General features: G+C 42.1%; 1 protein-coding gene across 4 annotated transcripts in view; it reads right to left on the reverse strand.

The window, feature by feature from the left end:
- TBC1D8 (TBC1 domain family member 8) overlaps positions 1-15,841 on the reverse strand; it is a 438,780-nt gene that overhangs the window by 63,696 nt on the left and 359,243 nt on the right. For all 4 annotated transcript variants that reach the window (XM_029604799.1, XM_029604801.1, XM_029604802.1 and 1 more), the window contains one exon: positions 11,441-11,681. In XM_029604799.1, coding sequence (XP_029460659.1) covers positions 11,441-11,681 — 241 coding nt within the window. The remainder of the gene's footprint in view (positions 1-11,440; positions 11,682-15,841) is intronic.

Below are 15,841 nucleotides of genomic sequence, written 5' to 3' on the forward strand. Positions count from 1 at the left end.
GAAAAGAGGTTTAGGTCCTTCTGTGTGCACCACACAGTAAACCTCTTCCATTTAGAGCGGTAAGACGTCCGCGTGGAAGGCTTTCGTGAAGCCACAAGGACTTGAGAGACGCTATTAGAAAGGTTGAGAGGCTGTAGTATCAACTTTTCAACATCCAAGCCATCAGGGATAGGATCTAGAGGTTCGGGTGGCGTAACTTGCCGTAATTCTGTGTTATGAAATTGGGTGCTGTGCCCAGGCGAATGGGTTCCTGGACAGAGAGGTCAAGAAGTATGGGAAATCAGACTTGTCGAAGCCAATACGGGGCTATGAGTATCATTAAGCCTTGGTCCTGTTGTAGCTTCATGAGAGTCTTACTGATTAGCGGAATCAGAAGGTATGCATATAGTAGACCTGCATTCCAGGGGTGAGTGAAGGCATCCATGGTTGGTGCTCTTTGGTCCCTGTGCAGGGAGCAGAAACATTCCACTTTGCGGTTCTGATAGGATGCAAAGAGGTCGATGTTCGGCTGACCCCACCAGTGGAAGATTCTGCTTGCAACATAGGGATCCAGAGTCCACTTGTGGGGGTGCAAACTTCGGCTGAGGTGGTCCGCCACTGCATTATGTGTACCTGCCAGATAAGTGGCTCGCAGTAGTATTGAGTGTGACAGAGCCCAGGCCCAAATCTACGCCGTCTCTTGGCAGAGAGGGTAAGAGCCCGTGCCCCCCTGTTTGTTCAGGTACCACATTGCAACTTGGTTATCTGTTTGAATCAAGACTACTTTGTTCAAGAGGCAATCCAAGAATGCATAAAGGGTGTACCACATCGCTCGAAGCTCTAGGAAGTTGATCTAATAGGTTGCTTCGACTTTGGTTCCAGTCCCTTGGGTTTGAAGGCCTTCGATATGGGCTCCCCAACCTAGGTTGGAGGCATCCGTGGTTAAGGTCACCTGAGGAGCTGGTTGCTGGAAGGAAAGACCTGTTTGTAAGTTGGCCTTGTGAGTCCACCAGGCAAGAGACAGACGAAGTTGGGTCGTTATGTGGACAAGGGATGAAAGCAGCTGAGTGGCTTGGTGCCACAGATTTTTAGAGTCCATTGTGTCACTCTCATGGCTAGGCATGTCATTGGGGTGACATGGACTGTTGACGCCATGTGACCAAGAAATGTGAGCAATTGGCGAGCCGAGGCTGTTCGTCGACTGCGGATAAAGCTGACAAGGTTGGACAGTGTGGTTGTGCGGTCGTTGGGTAAGAACCCTTTGGTCAGTTTGGTGTCTAGATCTGCTCCTATAAAGAAGGGATGGTTAGACGGTGTCAAGTGGGATTTTGAGTAGTTGATTAGAAATCCCAATGACTGTAGAAGTTTCATGGTAAGGTCGAGGGAGTCGAAGGCTCCTTGCCTGGACTGGCTTTTTATGAGTCAGTCGTCGAGATATGGAAAGACTTGAACGCCGTTGCGGTGCAGCTGTGCCACCACGACTGCTAGGCACTTTGTGAATACCTGTGGCGCTGAAGCCAGGCCGATTGGCAGTACCTTGTATTGATAGTGCCCATGACCTACTACAAATCGCAGATATTTGCAATGAGGGAAGATGGCAATATGGGCGTAAGCGTCCTGAAGGTCCAGAGAGCAGAGCCAATCCCCCTGCTGTAGGAGGGGGAGCATGGTGCCAAGGGATACCATTCTGAACCGTTCCTTGTGAAGAAATGTGTTCAGGGCATGGAGATCTAGAATAGGCCCGAGGCCTCCGGTCTTTTTTTGGGATTAGAAAATAGCGGGAGTAGAACCCTCTCCCTTGTTGAGTTGAGGGACCAGTTCTACAGCCCTGGCTGACTGACGGGTCGAGAGCTCTGACTCTCGACCCTTCAGTCAATAGCTCCAGACTGGAATGGGCGGGGAGTCCGGAGGTATAGCTGATAAATGTAGACAGTAACCATGGGTTATTATGGAGAGTACCCATTGGTCCATTGTGATTTGGTGCCAATTGGTTATTAAGTGGCATAGGCAGCCTCCCACTGGTAAGTCGGTTCATGGGATTAGGGTGGGGTGGCTTCTGCTCTCTGGAAAGAAGTCAAAACCGAGTCGCAGCACCAGCCTGTGGGGCTGGTTGCACCCTAAGAGTTCTTGTTTGACGTGCTTGTCCTCTCTGAGGGGCCCGAGCTGGATGAGCACAAGGCACAGGAGGATAGTACTTGCATGGTCTATAAGCACCCTCCATAGCCCTGCAGGCTATGGAGGGTGCTTCTGAGGTGACTGTTGATAATTGATGCAGGGTCTCGTGATGGTCTTTCAATTGGGCCACTGTGTCTTGAATTTTATCCCCGAACAGGTTTTCACCTGTACTTGGGAGATCAGCTAGTTTATCCTGCACTTCGGGACGTAGGTCTGAGGCTTTGAGCCAGGCCCAACGTCTAGCACTGATGCCTGCTGCTGAGACTCTAGATGCTGTTTCAAGAGAGTTATAAGCAGCTCTAACCTTGTGCTTACCGGCCTCTAATCCTTTCTGTAGGATGGAGGTTAAGATCTCTTAATATTGTTGAGGTAGGGTGTCTGTGAAATCCTGGACTTGTTTCCACAGATTTCTGTTATATTGGGTCACATATAGTTGATACGGAGCTATGCGTGCAAGTAACATGGACCCATGAAAGACTCTGCGCCCCAGTGTGTCCAAAGCCTTTTGTTCCTTACCAGGAGGAGCAGAGGAGTGTGGACGAGATCTTTTAGCCTTCTTTTGGGCTGATTCCACTACTACAGAATGGTGTGGTAGTTGGCTTTTTTTGAAATCCTGGGGCTTGCTGAACCAGGTATGTAGCATCAGTTTTCCTATTTACCGGTGGAACGGTACCCAGATGATCCCATAGATGGTGCAAAAGGTCCAGGAGAACCTCATGGACTGGTATTACCATTATCTCCTTTGGCGCGTCTATAAATTGTAAGACCTCCAACATTTTGTGACAAGCGTCCTCCTCTGTCACTAATGGGAATGGAATGGTTTCAGACATTTCTTTGACAAAGCTGGCAAAGGAAAGGTCTTCCAGAGGAGAGCGACGTCTTTTCTCCGAGGGAGAAGGCTCTGAGAGCAGGTCCTTGGAAGCATGAGAGGAATGGTCTAAGGATGCATCCTCCCACGGATCATAGGAAGGTTCTCCTTTTCCTGGTGGACTTCCTAAAGGAGGAAGTGTACCAAAGCCGAGAGGGCGAGAAGGCATCGATGGATGACGAGGTGGCATTAATGGAAGTTGACCCGGCATAGATGGCACCGAGGCGGATGAGGTGCGCTTAATCACTGACAGTCCTGATGGCCCTGGAATGGATTCCGGCATCAGGCAGGGAGTCACCTCTTCATCCTCCAAGGAATGCGGTATGGGGATCAGTACCTGCAGAGGTTTCAGTGGCCGACTCTGTGCCAGTGTATCCGATGGCGCAGGTTGAGTCAGCAGGGCACTGATGAGCGTGTCTAGGCGCTCGAGGAACGATGTGAACATCGATGGCAATGGTGCCGGTATGGGGGCCGATGCCAGTGGTGACTGGAAGCCCTGAAGGGCATTCAGCACTGCCTGTTGGACTAGTTTGTCCAATTCCTCCCTAAAGGCTGGTGTGGATAACATTGTGCCAGGCAGGTTAGGCGTTACTGCAGCTTCCACAGGGGTCTGTGGAGGCTCAGTACCCAGCACCGAAGTCGGTGGGGAACGCCTCAGGGTCCTGGGTCCAGAGGAGGATGGGGGCTCCTCTCCTCGGGCCCTCTTCGCAGGCAGCAAGATGGAAATCTATGCCGCTGCAGTATTGGTGCCAGCACCGGGCGGGGACGCACGTCGGTGCCGGTGACTATGTTTCCCTCTGTGCTCGGTCCGGTCCTTCTCCAGCACAGAGGATGATAACACTGATACCTTAGATGGGGTCGGTGATGGACGGTCACCCGCTCCCTGCTGTTCATGGCGCGGAATCTCCGATGTCGATGAACGTCCTCCGGCCGGCGTAACTTGAACTGGAGTCGATGGAGCAGAACGTTTTGAGCCAAACAGGTGCTCCATCTTGTCCAATCGAGCACGGCGGCCTTTGGGAGTCATTTGTGCACAACTGGGGTACCGACAGACGTCATGCGAAGGGCCTAAGCACAAAACACATACATTGTGTGGGTCCGTTATGGATATGGTCCTCGGACACTCGAGGCACTTTATAAAACTGGTCGCCATGTCGAAAAATTGGCGGGTGAACGGTCGGTGACTGTCGGGCACCGAAGGAATGCTGCTGGGAACCGACTACAACTGCGGTTAAAACACTTACCAAGCGTCGGAGAGAACGGAGCGAGATGGGGGACCCTGGTGAGGGTGAATTAGGAAGATAAAGTTCAATTTTTTCCGTGAGGAAAATTGTGAGAAATTTCTCACAGAGCTCCTAAACCATGAGGCAACTTGCTGCGCGGAAAAAAAGAGACTGAAGGGGGACCCTGTGTGGCCACAGGGTTAGTGGCATGCTCAGTATGCCAGTCAATGTTCTAAACTTTGACAAAAGTATTCCGTGACAGGACTCCATCTGATGATGTCACCCATATGTGAGGACTACTATATCCTGCTTGTCCTGGGAGAAATTATTTTGTTTCATTTCCCCTATAATGTATTTGTAATATGTTTCTATATTTTAAAAAGCTGCCTGAACCACTTCACACTATTCTCTAATCTGCAAAATTATTATTACTTGATCCTTCAGTCCCTTCCTTAACTCCCATCTTACATCTTCTTTGCACTAGTAAACATGAAAAATAATTTTTTTTTTTTACTTACAAGCAATGTATTCAGTCAATTTACACCAATGATTACATTTGTGTGTATGTACATGAGAAGGAGAGTTCCAATTTCAAGCAATGTGAAATATGACAATCAGAGGAAATTTTGGAGTATAAAGCAAGTTTGTTTACCTGTAAACAGGGTTTTCTGTAGACATCAGGATGAATTAGCTTGAGCATGTATAGGAGGTCCCACACATGCATATTGCCTTGTGAACCCCTCTGTCTTAGCTTTAGCCATAATGTACAGGAAATCCTAAGCTGAGGGGTGCATAATCTTCTGAACATTTATTTTTTTAATTGAAAAGGAGAAATTTATTTTTAACTGATAATTTCCTTTCCTTGATTACTGCTACACCAGTCCAGACATGTAGGTTATTTCCCCCTACCATCAGGTAGGGAAAGAAGACACAGCTTTGCCTGTGACATTATCACAGGTATATATAGTAGTACAGCCTAGTCAAAGCCAGTATTCACAAGACAAAGCAATACAAATAGGAAGAAGCAGATATCAAGATAATAATTATTGATCATTTTTTTGTAAACTAACAGCAGCACACATTTAATGAAGGATCTCTTTGGAAAAATCAACTCTCCAACATTCCCAAGAAAGAGGAGGTAATTACCAAGAAGATATCAAGAGATCCCTGAAAAAAGAGATTTTAAAATATTTGTCATCATCTTGCAAACATTTGAGATACAGTACAAGCCCCAACTTCCTGGATGAGTTCTGGAGTGGTGTAGCAAGGTTCAAAGAAAGAAATTGTCAGACAATAATACATTTCTCCTTCCTTATCATCCTGCTACACTAGTCCAGGCACATGGGAAGATTCCAAGCCTATTTAAACTGGGAGGAAAGAAGATAGGGCCGCTTTGAGAACTCCAGCTCCAAACGCTGCATCTTCCCTGGCATGGATATCCAAATTGTAGTGTTTTGCAAAGATCAAGAAAGACCAAATGACCAACTTACAAATATTTACTGGATCAAGAGCCGGAGATTCCACCCAGGATGACACACTTGAGTTCTTGCTAATTGGACTCGAAGGACCTCTGATACCTGATGATATTTCAATTAGCAAGCTGATGTAATTGCTTCTTTAAACTACCTAGCTACAGAAGCCTTAGGCTAAATCATCCTTGCGTGGTTTCCCATACAGGATAAGGAATCAGATCGGCTGCTATAGAACCCAGAAGCTGCAGATAATCAGAATCTCTAGGAGCTTCCTGAGAAAGAAATTTCTGCACTTGAATTAAAATCCTGGTTACTCTCTCCTGAGTCAGAAAGACCTGACCAATTTTGGTATCAAATAGGGCCCCTGTGCATTCCAGAGACTAGGATGGGAAAAGCTTGCTCTCTGAAAAGATGATTATCCAGCTCTAATTTTGTAAAACCTGCACATCTCTTTGGGGGCCAAATGACCTTCTTGGCGGGATTTGGCCCTGATTAACCAATCAGTAAGCTAAGGATGAAACAAAATCCCTTCCTTCTGTATGAAGGCTACTATCATCACCATTACTTTGGTAAACGTTCTTGGAGCTGTAGCAAGACCAAAAGAAAGCTCACTGAATAAAATGTGCTTCTGCAATATACAGAAACTGAGATATTTCTGATGTTCTTCTCTCATGAGAATATGGCAGTATGTTTCTGAAAGATCTAGAGCAGATAGTAGTCGCCTTGTCGTATCACTTCTATTACCGACTTGAGCATCTCCTTATGGAAATGAGAGATATGTAGCTTGTTGTTTGCCCATTTAAAGTCAAGAATGGGCCTGTAAAAACCATCCTTCTATGAAACTCCAAAGTAAATGTAATACAGATCACGGCCCTGTTCCTTGTTCGGCACAGGAACAAATGCTTGCTGATATAGAAGCTTTTGAGGGTGGACTGAACGGCTAATGTTTTGACAGAAGAAACACAAAGAGAGACCATAATGGCATAGGGAATCAAAGCAGCAAGCTCTAGAGTGCAATAATTCTGTATTTCATCTACAATCTATATATTAGAGTCCACGCCTTGAAAAATAGCCGAAGATGACCATCAACCAGTACTCCCAAAAAGGGAACTCACTAGCATTCATTGGATGGAATGACTGATCTCTGTGGAAGTCGCTGTCTCTCTTTTAGACTTTCTGGCATCTCAAAAGGATTGATTATTGCAATTGAATCTGAATGATTGGGAGGTCTATTTGGCCTATATTGCCTATAGTCTATATATATATATATATATATATATATATATATATATATATATATATACTGTTGTCTATATATATATATTATACTATTCTATTTATTATTTATTTTATCACAAGTTAGTTATTTACGCTATTATCTATTTTACTACGTTATTTACTATATATATGCTCGTTATTCGAAGAGTCACTGTTGTCTATTTAATATTTATTCTCATGTTCTGAAACTCCGTTTATTGTAACGCCTCACCGCGATAGTTTTGTTTTATGTAAACCGACCTGATTTGATATTTGTATCGAGAATGTCGGTATATAAAAATGCTAAATAAATAAATAAATAAATAAATAAATAAATAAATAAATAAATAGTCCTGAAAATAACTGTGGCCTTTGTTTGCCTGGAAATAAGGAAGAACCTTATCCTCTAGTGGACTTTGAGGCTTTGACCCCAAGATTTTTTACCAACATCTCTATCTTCTCAAAATAATTTTCTTTTGAAAGGAAACTTGCTCAAATGAGATTTGGAATAGATAACCATAAAAATCTGCCATTAGCCATGGAGAAGACTACAGACCTAGCAGAAATTCTGATAAGCTCAGACATAGCATCAGCCAGATACATGGCTCCTGATTCAAGGCAACAGACTCTTGGCTTTCTGGGAGCTGTTGAATACAACGCAAAAAGGGCTGAAGTCATGTAACAACCACAGATAGTAATCTATACCATTAAAAGCCATGGTAGAGGTTTGCCTGCCGATGATTCCAAAATCTGTAACAGGGTGGACAGCCAGGAAGAAGTGTAAAACATGAGGAGGGATCTAGTGAAACTCGAGGAATGGTTTAAAATCTAGCAGTTAAGATTTAATGCTAAAAAATGCAGATTAATGCATTTAGGATGCAAAATCCAAGGGAAAGGTACAGCATTGGAAATGAAATTCTTCTAAGCACAAAGGAAGAGCGAGATCTGTGGGTAATTGTATCTGATGATCTTAAGCTGGCCAAACAGGTCGATAAAACGATGGTAAAAGCCAGAAATATGCTTGGTTACATAGGGAGAGGAATGGTCAAGCAGAAAAAGGGAGGTGATATTGCCCCTATATAGGTCCCTCATGAGACCTCACTTGGAATAATGTGTACAATTCTGGAGACTGCACCTTTAAAAGGATATAAACAGAATGGAGTTGGTCTAGAATGTGGCTACTAAAATGATCAGTGGTCTTCATTCTAAAGCATATGAGGACAGACAAAGATCTAAACATGTATACCCTAGAAGAAAGGAGAAACAGGGGAGATATGATACAGACATTCAAATATCTCAAAGATTTCTATGCATAGAAGGTGAGCCTTTTTCAATGGAAAGAAGGCTCTAGAATGAGGGCTCATGAGATGAGGTTGAAAGGAGGTAGACTCAGGAGTAATCTTAGGAAATATTTCTTTACAGAGCTGGTGGTGGATGTATGGAACAGCCTCCCAGCAGAAGTGGTGGAGACAAAAACAGTATCTGAATTTGAGAAAGCATGGGATAAATATAGAGGATCTCTAAGGAAGTGATGAGAATTATAATGCTAAATAAACTGGACGGATGGGCATATAGTCTTTTTCTGCTGTCATATTAGTAAAGGCATGATTTAAAAGAACCTCTATCTTTCTGTCCTGAGGATCCGTTTAGGCTGAAGTCCTCTCAACCAGAATAGTTGTTATACAAATAACTGCCATAACAGGGAATCTACCTGTGGTATCTGAAAGAGGTATTCAGTGGCAATAAGAGGCAAAGGGTTTAAAGTGCTCAGAGCTTTGATAACCCTTAAGGCCTATCTCAAGAGATTTCTATTTGGATAACAATGTCCCTTCAACTGCCGAATGTAGAAAAAAAGGCCTTGAGAGATCAGCAAAACCTCTGCAGAATAGGGTCTCAAGCAGGAGTCTCTTGAACCTTATCATCCTACATCCTAAGGGATGAATCTGTGAAAACCTTTATTTTATTATTTACTGTTATGTGTTGGTTGATTATATGTCTATTTTATTATTTATGGTTTCTTATGTAATCTGCCTAAAATAGAAATTCTGGAAATAGAAGTAATAAAAATTATTGTAAATAAATAAATAAATGTCATTACCTATATAAGGAAATAAATTTCTTCCTTGTAAAAAGGACAAATAATAGTATCTTCACCTCCAGAAGACAGTACTCCTTGCTCATGGGATGGACAACTGTCCAGGTTTGGGTTTTCCTCATGCTTAGAAGCTGGTGGAACTCTGTCAGGTATCCTTTGCATTGACCAGATATGGGGCTAGTCTGTCACACTTAGCTGTCTCTTGGGCTGCAACTGAGAAGCTGAAGTAGCACCCAAAATTGTAGAAAAGCAGTTTCTTCCCCTCCAATAGGCTTTAGAAAGCCACAGAAAGTCTGGTGTAAAAAGTAAAAAGAAATACTAGAAGTCCCCTCAGGAAGAGAAATTGTAATCTGGAGGTGACCTGAATAAATTCCTTATAGGAAAGGAAATCAGAGGATCATCAAGGCTGCCCAGTCCTAGAATGCAGGAGGTGCAGGTGCTGTGTGGAAAAAAGACAAAATGGCATCAGCTCCCACCGAAAAACTTGCCTTCAAACCTGTGCATAAGAACTCCTCAGCGTGGCTCTCCACCAATGCTCTAGGAGAGGAGGGTCCCACTGTACTCTACCCGTCGTCACCAGAATAAAGGCTCCTAGGAAAAACAGTACCTCCTTTACAGATAGGGGAAAAGGAGCCAGTGGGACTGAAAATGTGCCAGTTCCCACAGACCTCACAGTGCTGACTGCAGTTTAACATGGCTAGAGGACTCCCATAGATTAGTCAGATGGTCTTTAGAAGACCTCCACAGAGCTAAGTTCCCAAAAGGCTTGTAACGCCCTCCCTTAGCATGTTGAAAAACCCAAAAGCGCTGTTTCTGAGGAAAGAAGCTGCCTTTTGTTGTCTCTTTTTTTATTAAATTCAAAGTTTTAAGTACCAGACTTAGAGACAAGGAGAGAGGAAGTGTTGGGGGGGGGGGGGGGTAGGAGAAAAAGAAGGGAGGAAGAACTAAAAAAGGATCCTCTACAAGTTGAACCAGTTTCTCTCTACTCTACCAAGTCCTCTCTGGGACTGGGAATCTCACAAATGAGCTTGTTGAACTGGAGACCAGCAGCATGGCTGGCAGTTCAATGACAGAACTACACAAAATTGCACCACCAGGCAAGAAAACCAAACCTCTGAAACTCAACCTGCCCAGAAGAGAACATTCTACCACCTGCTGGAGACAGAGAATACTGTCTTTGGCTGAGATGGACCACTCTATGTATCTATGGTGATATCAATGGCAAAGTTGTGTCCTCCATCTCCATCTGCTGGTAGAGGGAAATAGCCTACACATCTGGACACGTGTAGCAGGAGGATAAGGAAGTTCTTTTGAGGGACTTCTGAGGCAGTGGCAACAAAACTTGCAATGTGGCAGAAAATAGCTAAAAGGAATGCCTAAAGGCAAAACTGAAGAGCGAGCTGGGAACGTCCATGCAGAAGCTCAGATAAAGAAAGAAAGAGGAGCCCATGAGATAGCATGTGCACTTGGGAACTCCCATGCATGCTCAATAGGACTTTTATTAAGCTTTGAGAGCTAAGTCTATGTCTGTGACATTGAATTATGTCACATATGCATTATAACTAATTCAAGTCTATTTGTCAATGGAGAAAATACAATCTGGTCCAGTGTATCTATACAGAATATAAAGATGTTAAAGGAAGAAAAATACCAGATTTAGGAAATTAAATGAAACTCCACAATAGAAATTGTGATACAAATAAACATTTTTCTCCAAGCAAGAAAGCTAGTGGGGAAGAAACCCAAATCAAAAACTGTTTGCAATTTTAGACCAAAAACTATAAATCATTTATTGAATATGCAATGTTCTAGCCTGTACTGCTTGTGAATGATATCATCATGCGCAGATTCATGAAAAGAACTTCAATACTCTGGATATACTCATTACATTTTTCTTATATACTGAACTAGCATTGATCAAAAATAGGATATATTTTTTCTATTCTCTTACTAGCATGACTGTACTTAAAGTTACTACAGATCATCATTCATTCAAAGCATATAAATACGGAGGTCGATATTCAAAATCCATTTAGATGGATAACTGAAAAGTTATCCATCTAAATGGCTAGCCAGATAGCTATGTCAAATTAACTTAACTAGCTACTCCACAGCTGAATATTGACCTGATGCAGTAAATCCTGGACTTTCCCCATGTTCTATTTAAATAAAACATGTTTTATATATGCCGCAACAGGGAAAACACTAAGGACAGCTTTAAAAATATTAAAGGACAATTACTTCATTATTAACTGTATGCTAATTAAATCAATTATTAAAATTTGTGCACAATTCTGCCACACAAACCTTGCCATAAAAGTTTTCAGAGAAGCAAAACTAACTGTAATGGGCAGTTTCACAAAGGTAGTACCTAAGAAGCTGACGAACCCCTTGAATTCAATTAGACCATCCATATTTTCATCAAGAAGCCGGAAGGCCCTTTCAGCCAGAATGTCAGTATGGGAGCTGCATGTCCATGATGAGACAAGTTTGTACAGATTAGTGAACTGCTGAGAGTCAATCCTGTACTGTTCCACGTATGGTCTGCTTGGATCATGCCGATGAATTACTGGACCAGCCCCTCCCCAGTAGCAGCTAACTAGATGTTCTCTCTAAAAGTGAAATACAAATGGTAATAAGGCACAGCATACTGGGCAAAGCAGCAAAGTTTGTTACATAAAACATCTACTTACAATGCTTTGGTAAGAAAGAAGAGAAATGAGAACTTTCACCTGCAACTCAGTATCAGACTACTATACACAAACATGTGTAAAGTTAGATAATTCAAAACAGATCCAGACACGTTCTAACATTGCACATTTGTTTTAGTTTGTTAGCTGCTAAGAGCAAGTATTTTCAGGACTAGCAGGTTAAAAATGTTGAAAATAAATAGTAATGTATCAAAATTCTAAACTGCATTCCTAGTCTAAAGAGGTCGCCTACAGCAGTATACAATACTTTTAAAATATTACATATTAACAACAATCATAACATTAAAACAATAATTGAAATAAAATAAACATAAACCTCACCAACCAGGGTGATCACAATATCATTAGCCTTTATATCCCAAATCCTAACCAGACTAATATAACCATAGAATGTGTGTATGTATAAATAAATAAATAAAATAAAATGATATGAAAGAGAATTGTTTGCAATTCAAGTACTATGAAAGGAAAGAGCAACATAACTATACAAATGAAAATGATTTTTCCGTTCAATATTTTATGTAACACTAATACACAATTAAATTAACGGAGTACGCCTTTTTTTTTTTTTTAAAACAGTGATGTCATTAACATGATAATTTACTTCAATATAACTTCATTGAAAAAAGCAACATATTATATTTTTGCTATTATGCAAGCCTGGGATACTTATAGTTCAAAGGAAGCAATGCATACAGAGAATAAAAAACAATGAGATGTGTTAACATTTCAGGTCTAGTTTTGTTCTTTAGTACATAAATTTGCATATGGTTATGATTACTAAATAAAAGCAGGGCATCTTTCAAAATGCTCAGTGATGTCACAGTATTCTCTGATCTCTCTGAGATTTAAACTGAACTGCCTATTTCCCTGTAGGAAAAAAAAAGAAACAGGGATTCTAAATGTCATGGGTGTCAAAAGCATGTGAAAAATACGAGGTGGCAATTGTGAGGTAATCTGTGGCAGAAATTTGAATAAAACAGGAGGAATGGTTAAAAGATTATTGAAGCGGGCGGGGAAGGCAAACTTATAGGGAGTATGGACAGATGGACATGATTTTATATGATCTGTAGGAAACTAGGCTAATGATTTCATTCTGCTCTTTTTCCTTCTTTGATACAGATATTTGCATATGGTTATGACTATTAACCAATGGCAGGACAGCTTTAAAAATTCTCAATGTCATCATGATGTGCTCTGAACTACCCTAAGATTTCTGCTTCTCTTTTTCTTCTTTAGAGAAAGTCTACTTCCATGGCATATTGCTATATTTCAGAATGTGATCAGGGACCTTTTTTAGCCCTGACCAAAGGCAGGGCATCTTTTGAAAATACTAACATACACGTGTGAAGGACATTTCCAGTTTTACCAAGTAGTCCACCAGTTTGCCCAGTCTATCTAAAGGTCATCCAGACCCCTCTGCTTCTTCAGTTTGTATTCCCCACCAGTTGACCCAGAACCCTCACCCTTAGACCTAAAACATGATTTCTGCAGACTTACACCTCATCAGGAGCAGCAGTAAATATATGCAGCTAACAAGATGCCACGCACTGCAGCCTCCAGTTTTAAAATACGAATTTATGTGCGTTACTGTTGCCCCTTTATTTAGCTAATGCATGCTCATATATGCATATAATTAGATTTTAAAATCTGCGTTGCTCACGTATATGGGTCTTTTAACACGAGTAATGCTTTTAAAATTCAGCCCAAAACTTGCAATTTAGGTGTTACCATTGACTCCTCCCTTGATATGCAAGCACACATTAAGACTGTAGTTCAGTCTTCATTCTATAAATCAAGACTCTTCCATCACCTTAAGCCATTCTTGGACCCTTCCAATTATAAAACAATTCTTCAGTGTGTTTGGGTTTTTTTTTTTTAGGAATTGATTACTGCAATTCTCTTTATATAGTATAGCCTTCCTCAGAATAAATTTAGACCCTTGCAGTTAATTCAAAACACTGTTGCTCGTTTACCTACAAGCATGAATAAACGTAACCATCTCTCTCCAGTGCTACATTTATTGCACTGGCTGCCCACTAAATGGCTTATTCAATATAAACTTGCCATTAAAATTCACAATATTCTTAATACAATTTCCTCTCCATGGATTAGTACTACATTATGGATTTACACCTCCATCAGGATCCTTCAATCTTCTAGTTAAAATTTATTAAGATGTTCCATTCTGAAAACCTGGCCTGTTTATGGCACTCAAGGACAGGAGTTCACCATCAGTGCTCTATGCAGTAACTTAAACTGAGCATCTTGTAACATCATATTTTCCATCAAGAGTAGAAACCTCCTGAAAAGCTTTACCTAGCTATTGAGATGATACTTCTAGTCCATTGTCTTTTGCTCATTTCTGCTGTATGTCGCTATATGAAATAGCCAGGGCTTCCATATGTATGGATTTCCGCAATCTGGAAACAGTAGAGCGAGCTACTCTGTCTACACAGAAGACTATCTCTATATGATCCTGGAGAGCTATATCCAATCCCTTTTTATGGAGGGATTCCACATAATGTTGACCCTGAAAACAGGAAAACAATGCCTTATCAGGCAAGCTGAACTAACCCTGTAGCTCTTGAAAGATAAATATTTCCCCAGGATTCCCCAAAAGATGATGCAAACCGTAAGCCTCCTAAGTCTGAAAGCAACTAGACTGTATGCCTGGGGAAAAAAATCTAAATTCCCCCTCAGAGAGAGATAGGGCATTATTCTAAAATCAAATTTAAAGAGCTCCACCAAGAACTTCCAAACCCTACGAAGTGGGAAAAACAATGCACTAGCCACCAAAGAGGATGGTAAAGTAGACATATCTGCATGTAGGGCAAAACCTGGATGTACTGGATGCAGAAAAGCCTTCTCAAACAACCAGTCCATATATACAGATGAAGAATATAACCAATCTCTCCTGATATGAAGTAAGCAAACTCTATAGTAGACCTCCATGTCCGGCAACCCATAGCAACCCTGCTTACACTCACAACTAAGCCAGAACAGAACAATTCTTGGTTTAGCTCGTCTGCCACAAAAAATCGGAGAAGGTAGTGGTCCAATCGCTTGACATCTTTTTTTCAGTAACCAAAATGGCAGGATCTGTAAAACATAGCCATTTAGAAAATAACGTCATCTTAAACTGATTAACTTTCCCTGCGAGTGTCAATGGTAAATTCTGCCAATGTTGAAAATGCTGCTTTGCAAACTCCAAAAGGGACTCAGTATTTGCCTCATACATCTTTTAGGGATCCTCAGTCACCTTCACCCCCAGATACATGAAAGCCCCATCTTCCCATCTCAATGGAAACTCTGGTCTTCAAGTATCATTCAAACTCCTTAGAAAAGGCATGGCATCCAACTTCACAATTAAGCTTGAAACCAGTTAGCGAGCCATACTAACCAAAAATAATTAGAAAATGACCAAGGGAAAGTTCTGGGTTCGGCAAGAAAACCAGATCATCTGAAAAAGCGGCTATTTTAAAGTGCTGATTCCCAATGTGGGCACTCTCGATCACCATATCCATCAATACCTTATGCAATAAGGGTTCTGAAAACAGCAGAAATAACAAAGAGGACAATGGGCAGCCCTGCCAATTTCCTCACATCAAACTGAAAATATCGGAGAGCTCCCCTTTAACAGCACCCTGGCTTTAGGATCTGTGTGTGGTGTGGATGTTTACGGGTAGATTTTAAAAAATTTCTCGATCGCGTACTTTTGTTTGCGCACCAGGCGCAAACAAAAGTATGCTGGATTTTATAAGATACGCGCGTAGCCGTGCGTATCTTATAAAATCCGGGGTCGGCGCGCGCAAGGGGGTGCACATTTGTGCAACCTGCGCGCGCCGAGCCCAGTGCGCGCTGCCTGTTCCCTCCGAGGCTGCTCCAATTTCGGAGCGGCCTCGGAGGGAACTTTCCTTCGCCCTCCCTTCCCCTACCTAACCCATCCCCCCGGCCCTATCTAAACCCCCCCTTACCTTTATCGCACGATTTACGCCTGCAAAAAGCAGACGTAAATCTGCGCGCGTCGGCCGGCTGCCCCGTCCGTGTTCCGATCCCGG

Source organism: Rhinatrema bivittatum, chromosome 5 (genome assembly GCF_901001135.1).
Source record: "Rhinatrema bivittatum chromosome 5, aRhiBiv1.1, whole genome shotgun sequence".
NCBI lineage: Eukaryota > Metazoa > Chordata > Amphibia > Gymnophiona > Rhinatrematidae > Rhinatrema > Rhinatrema bivittatum.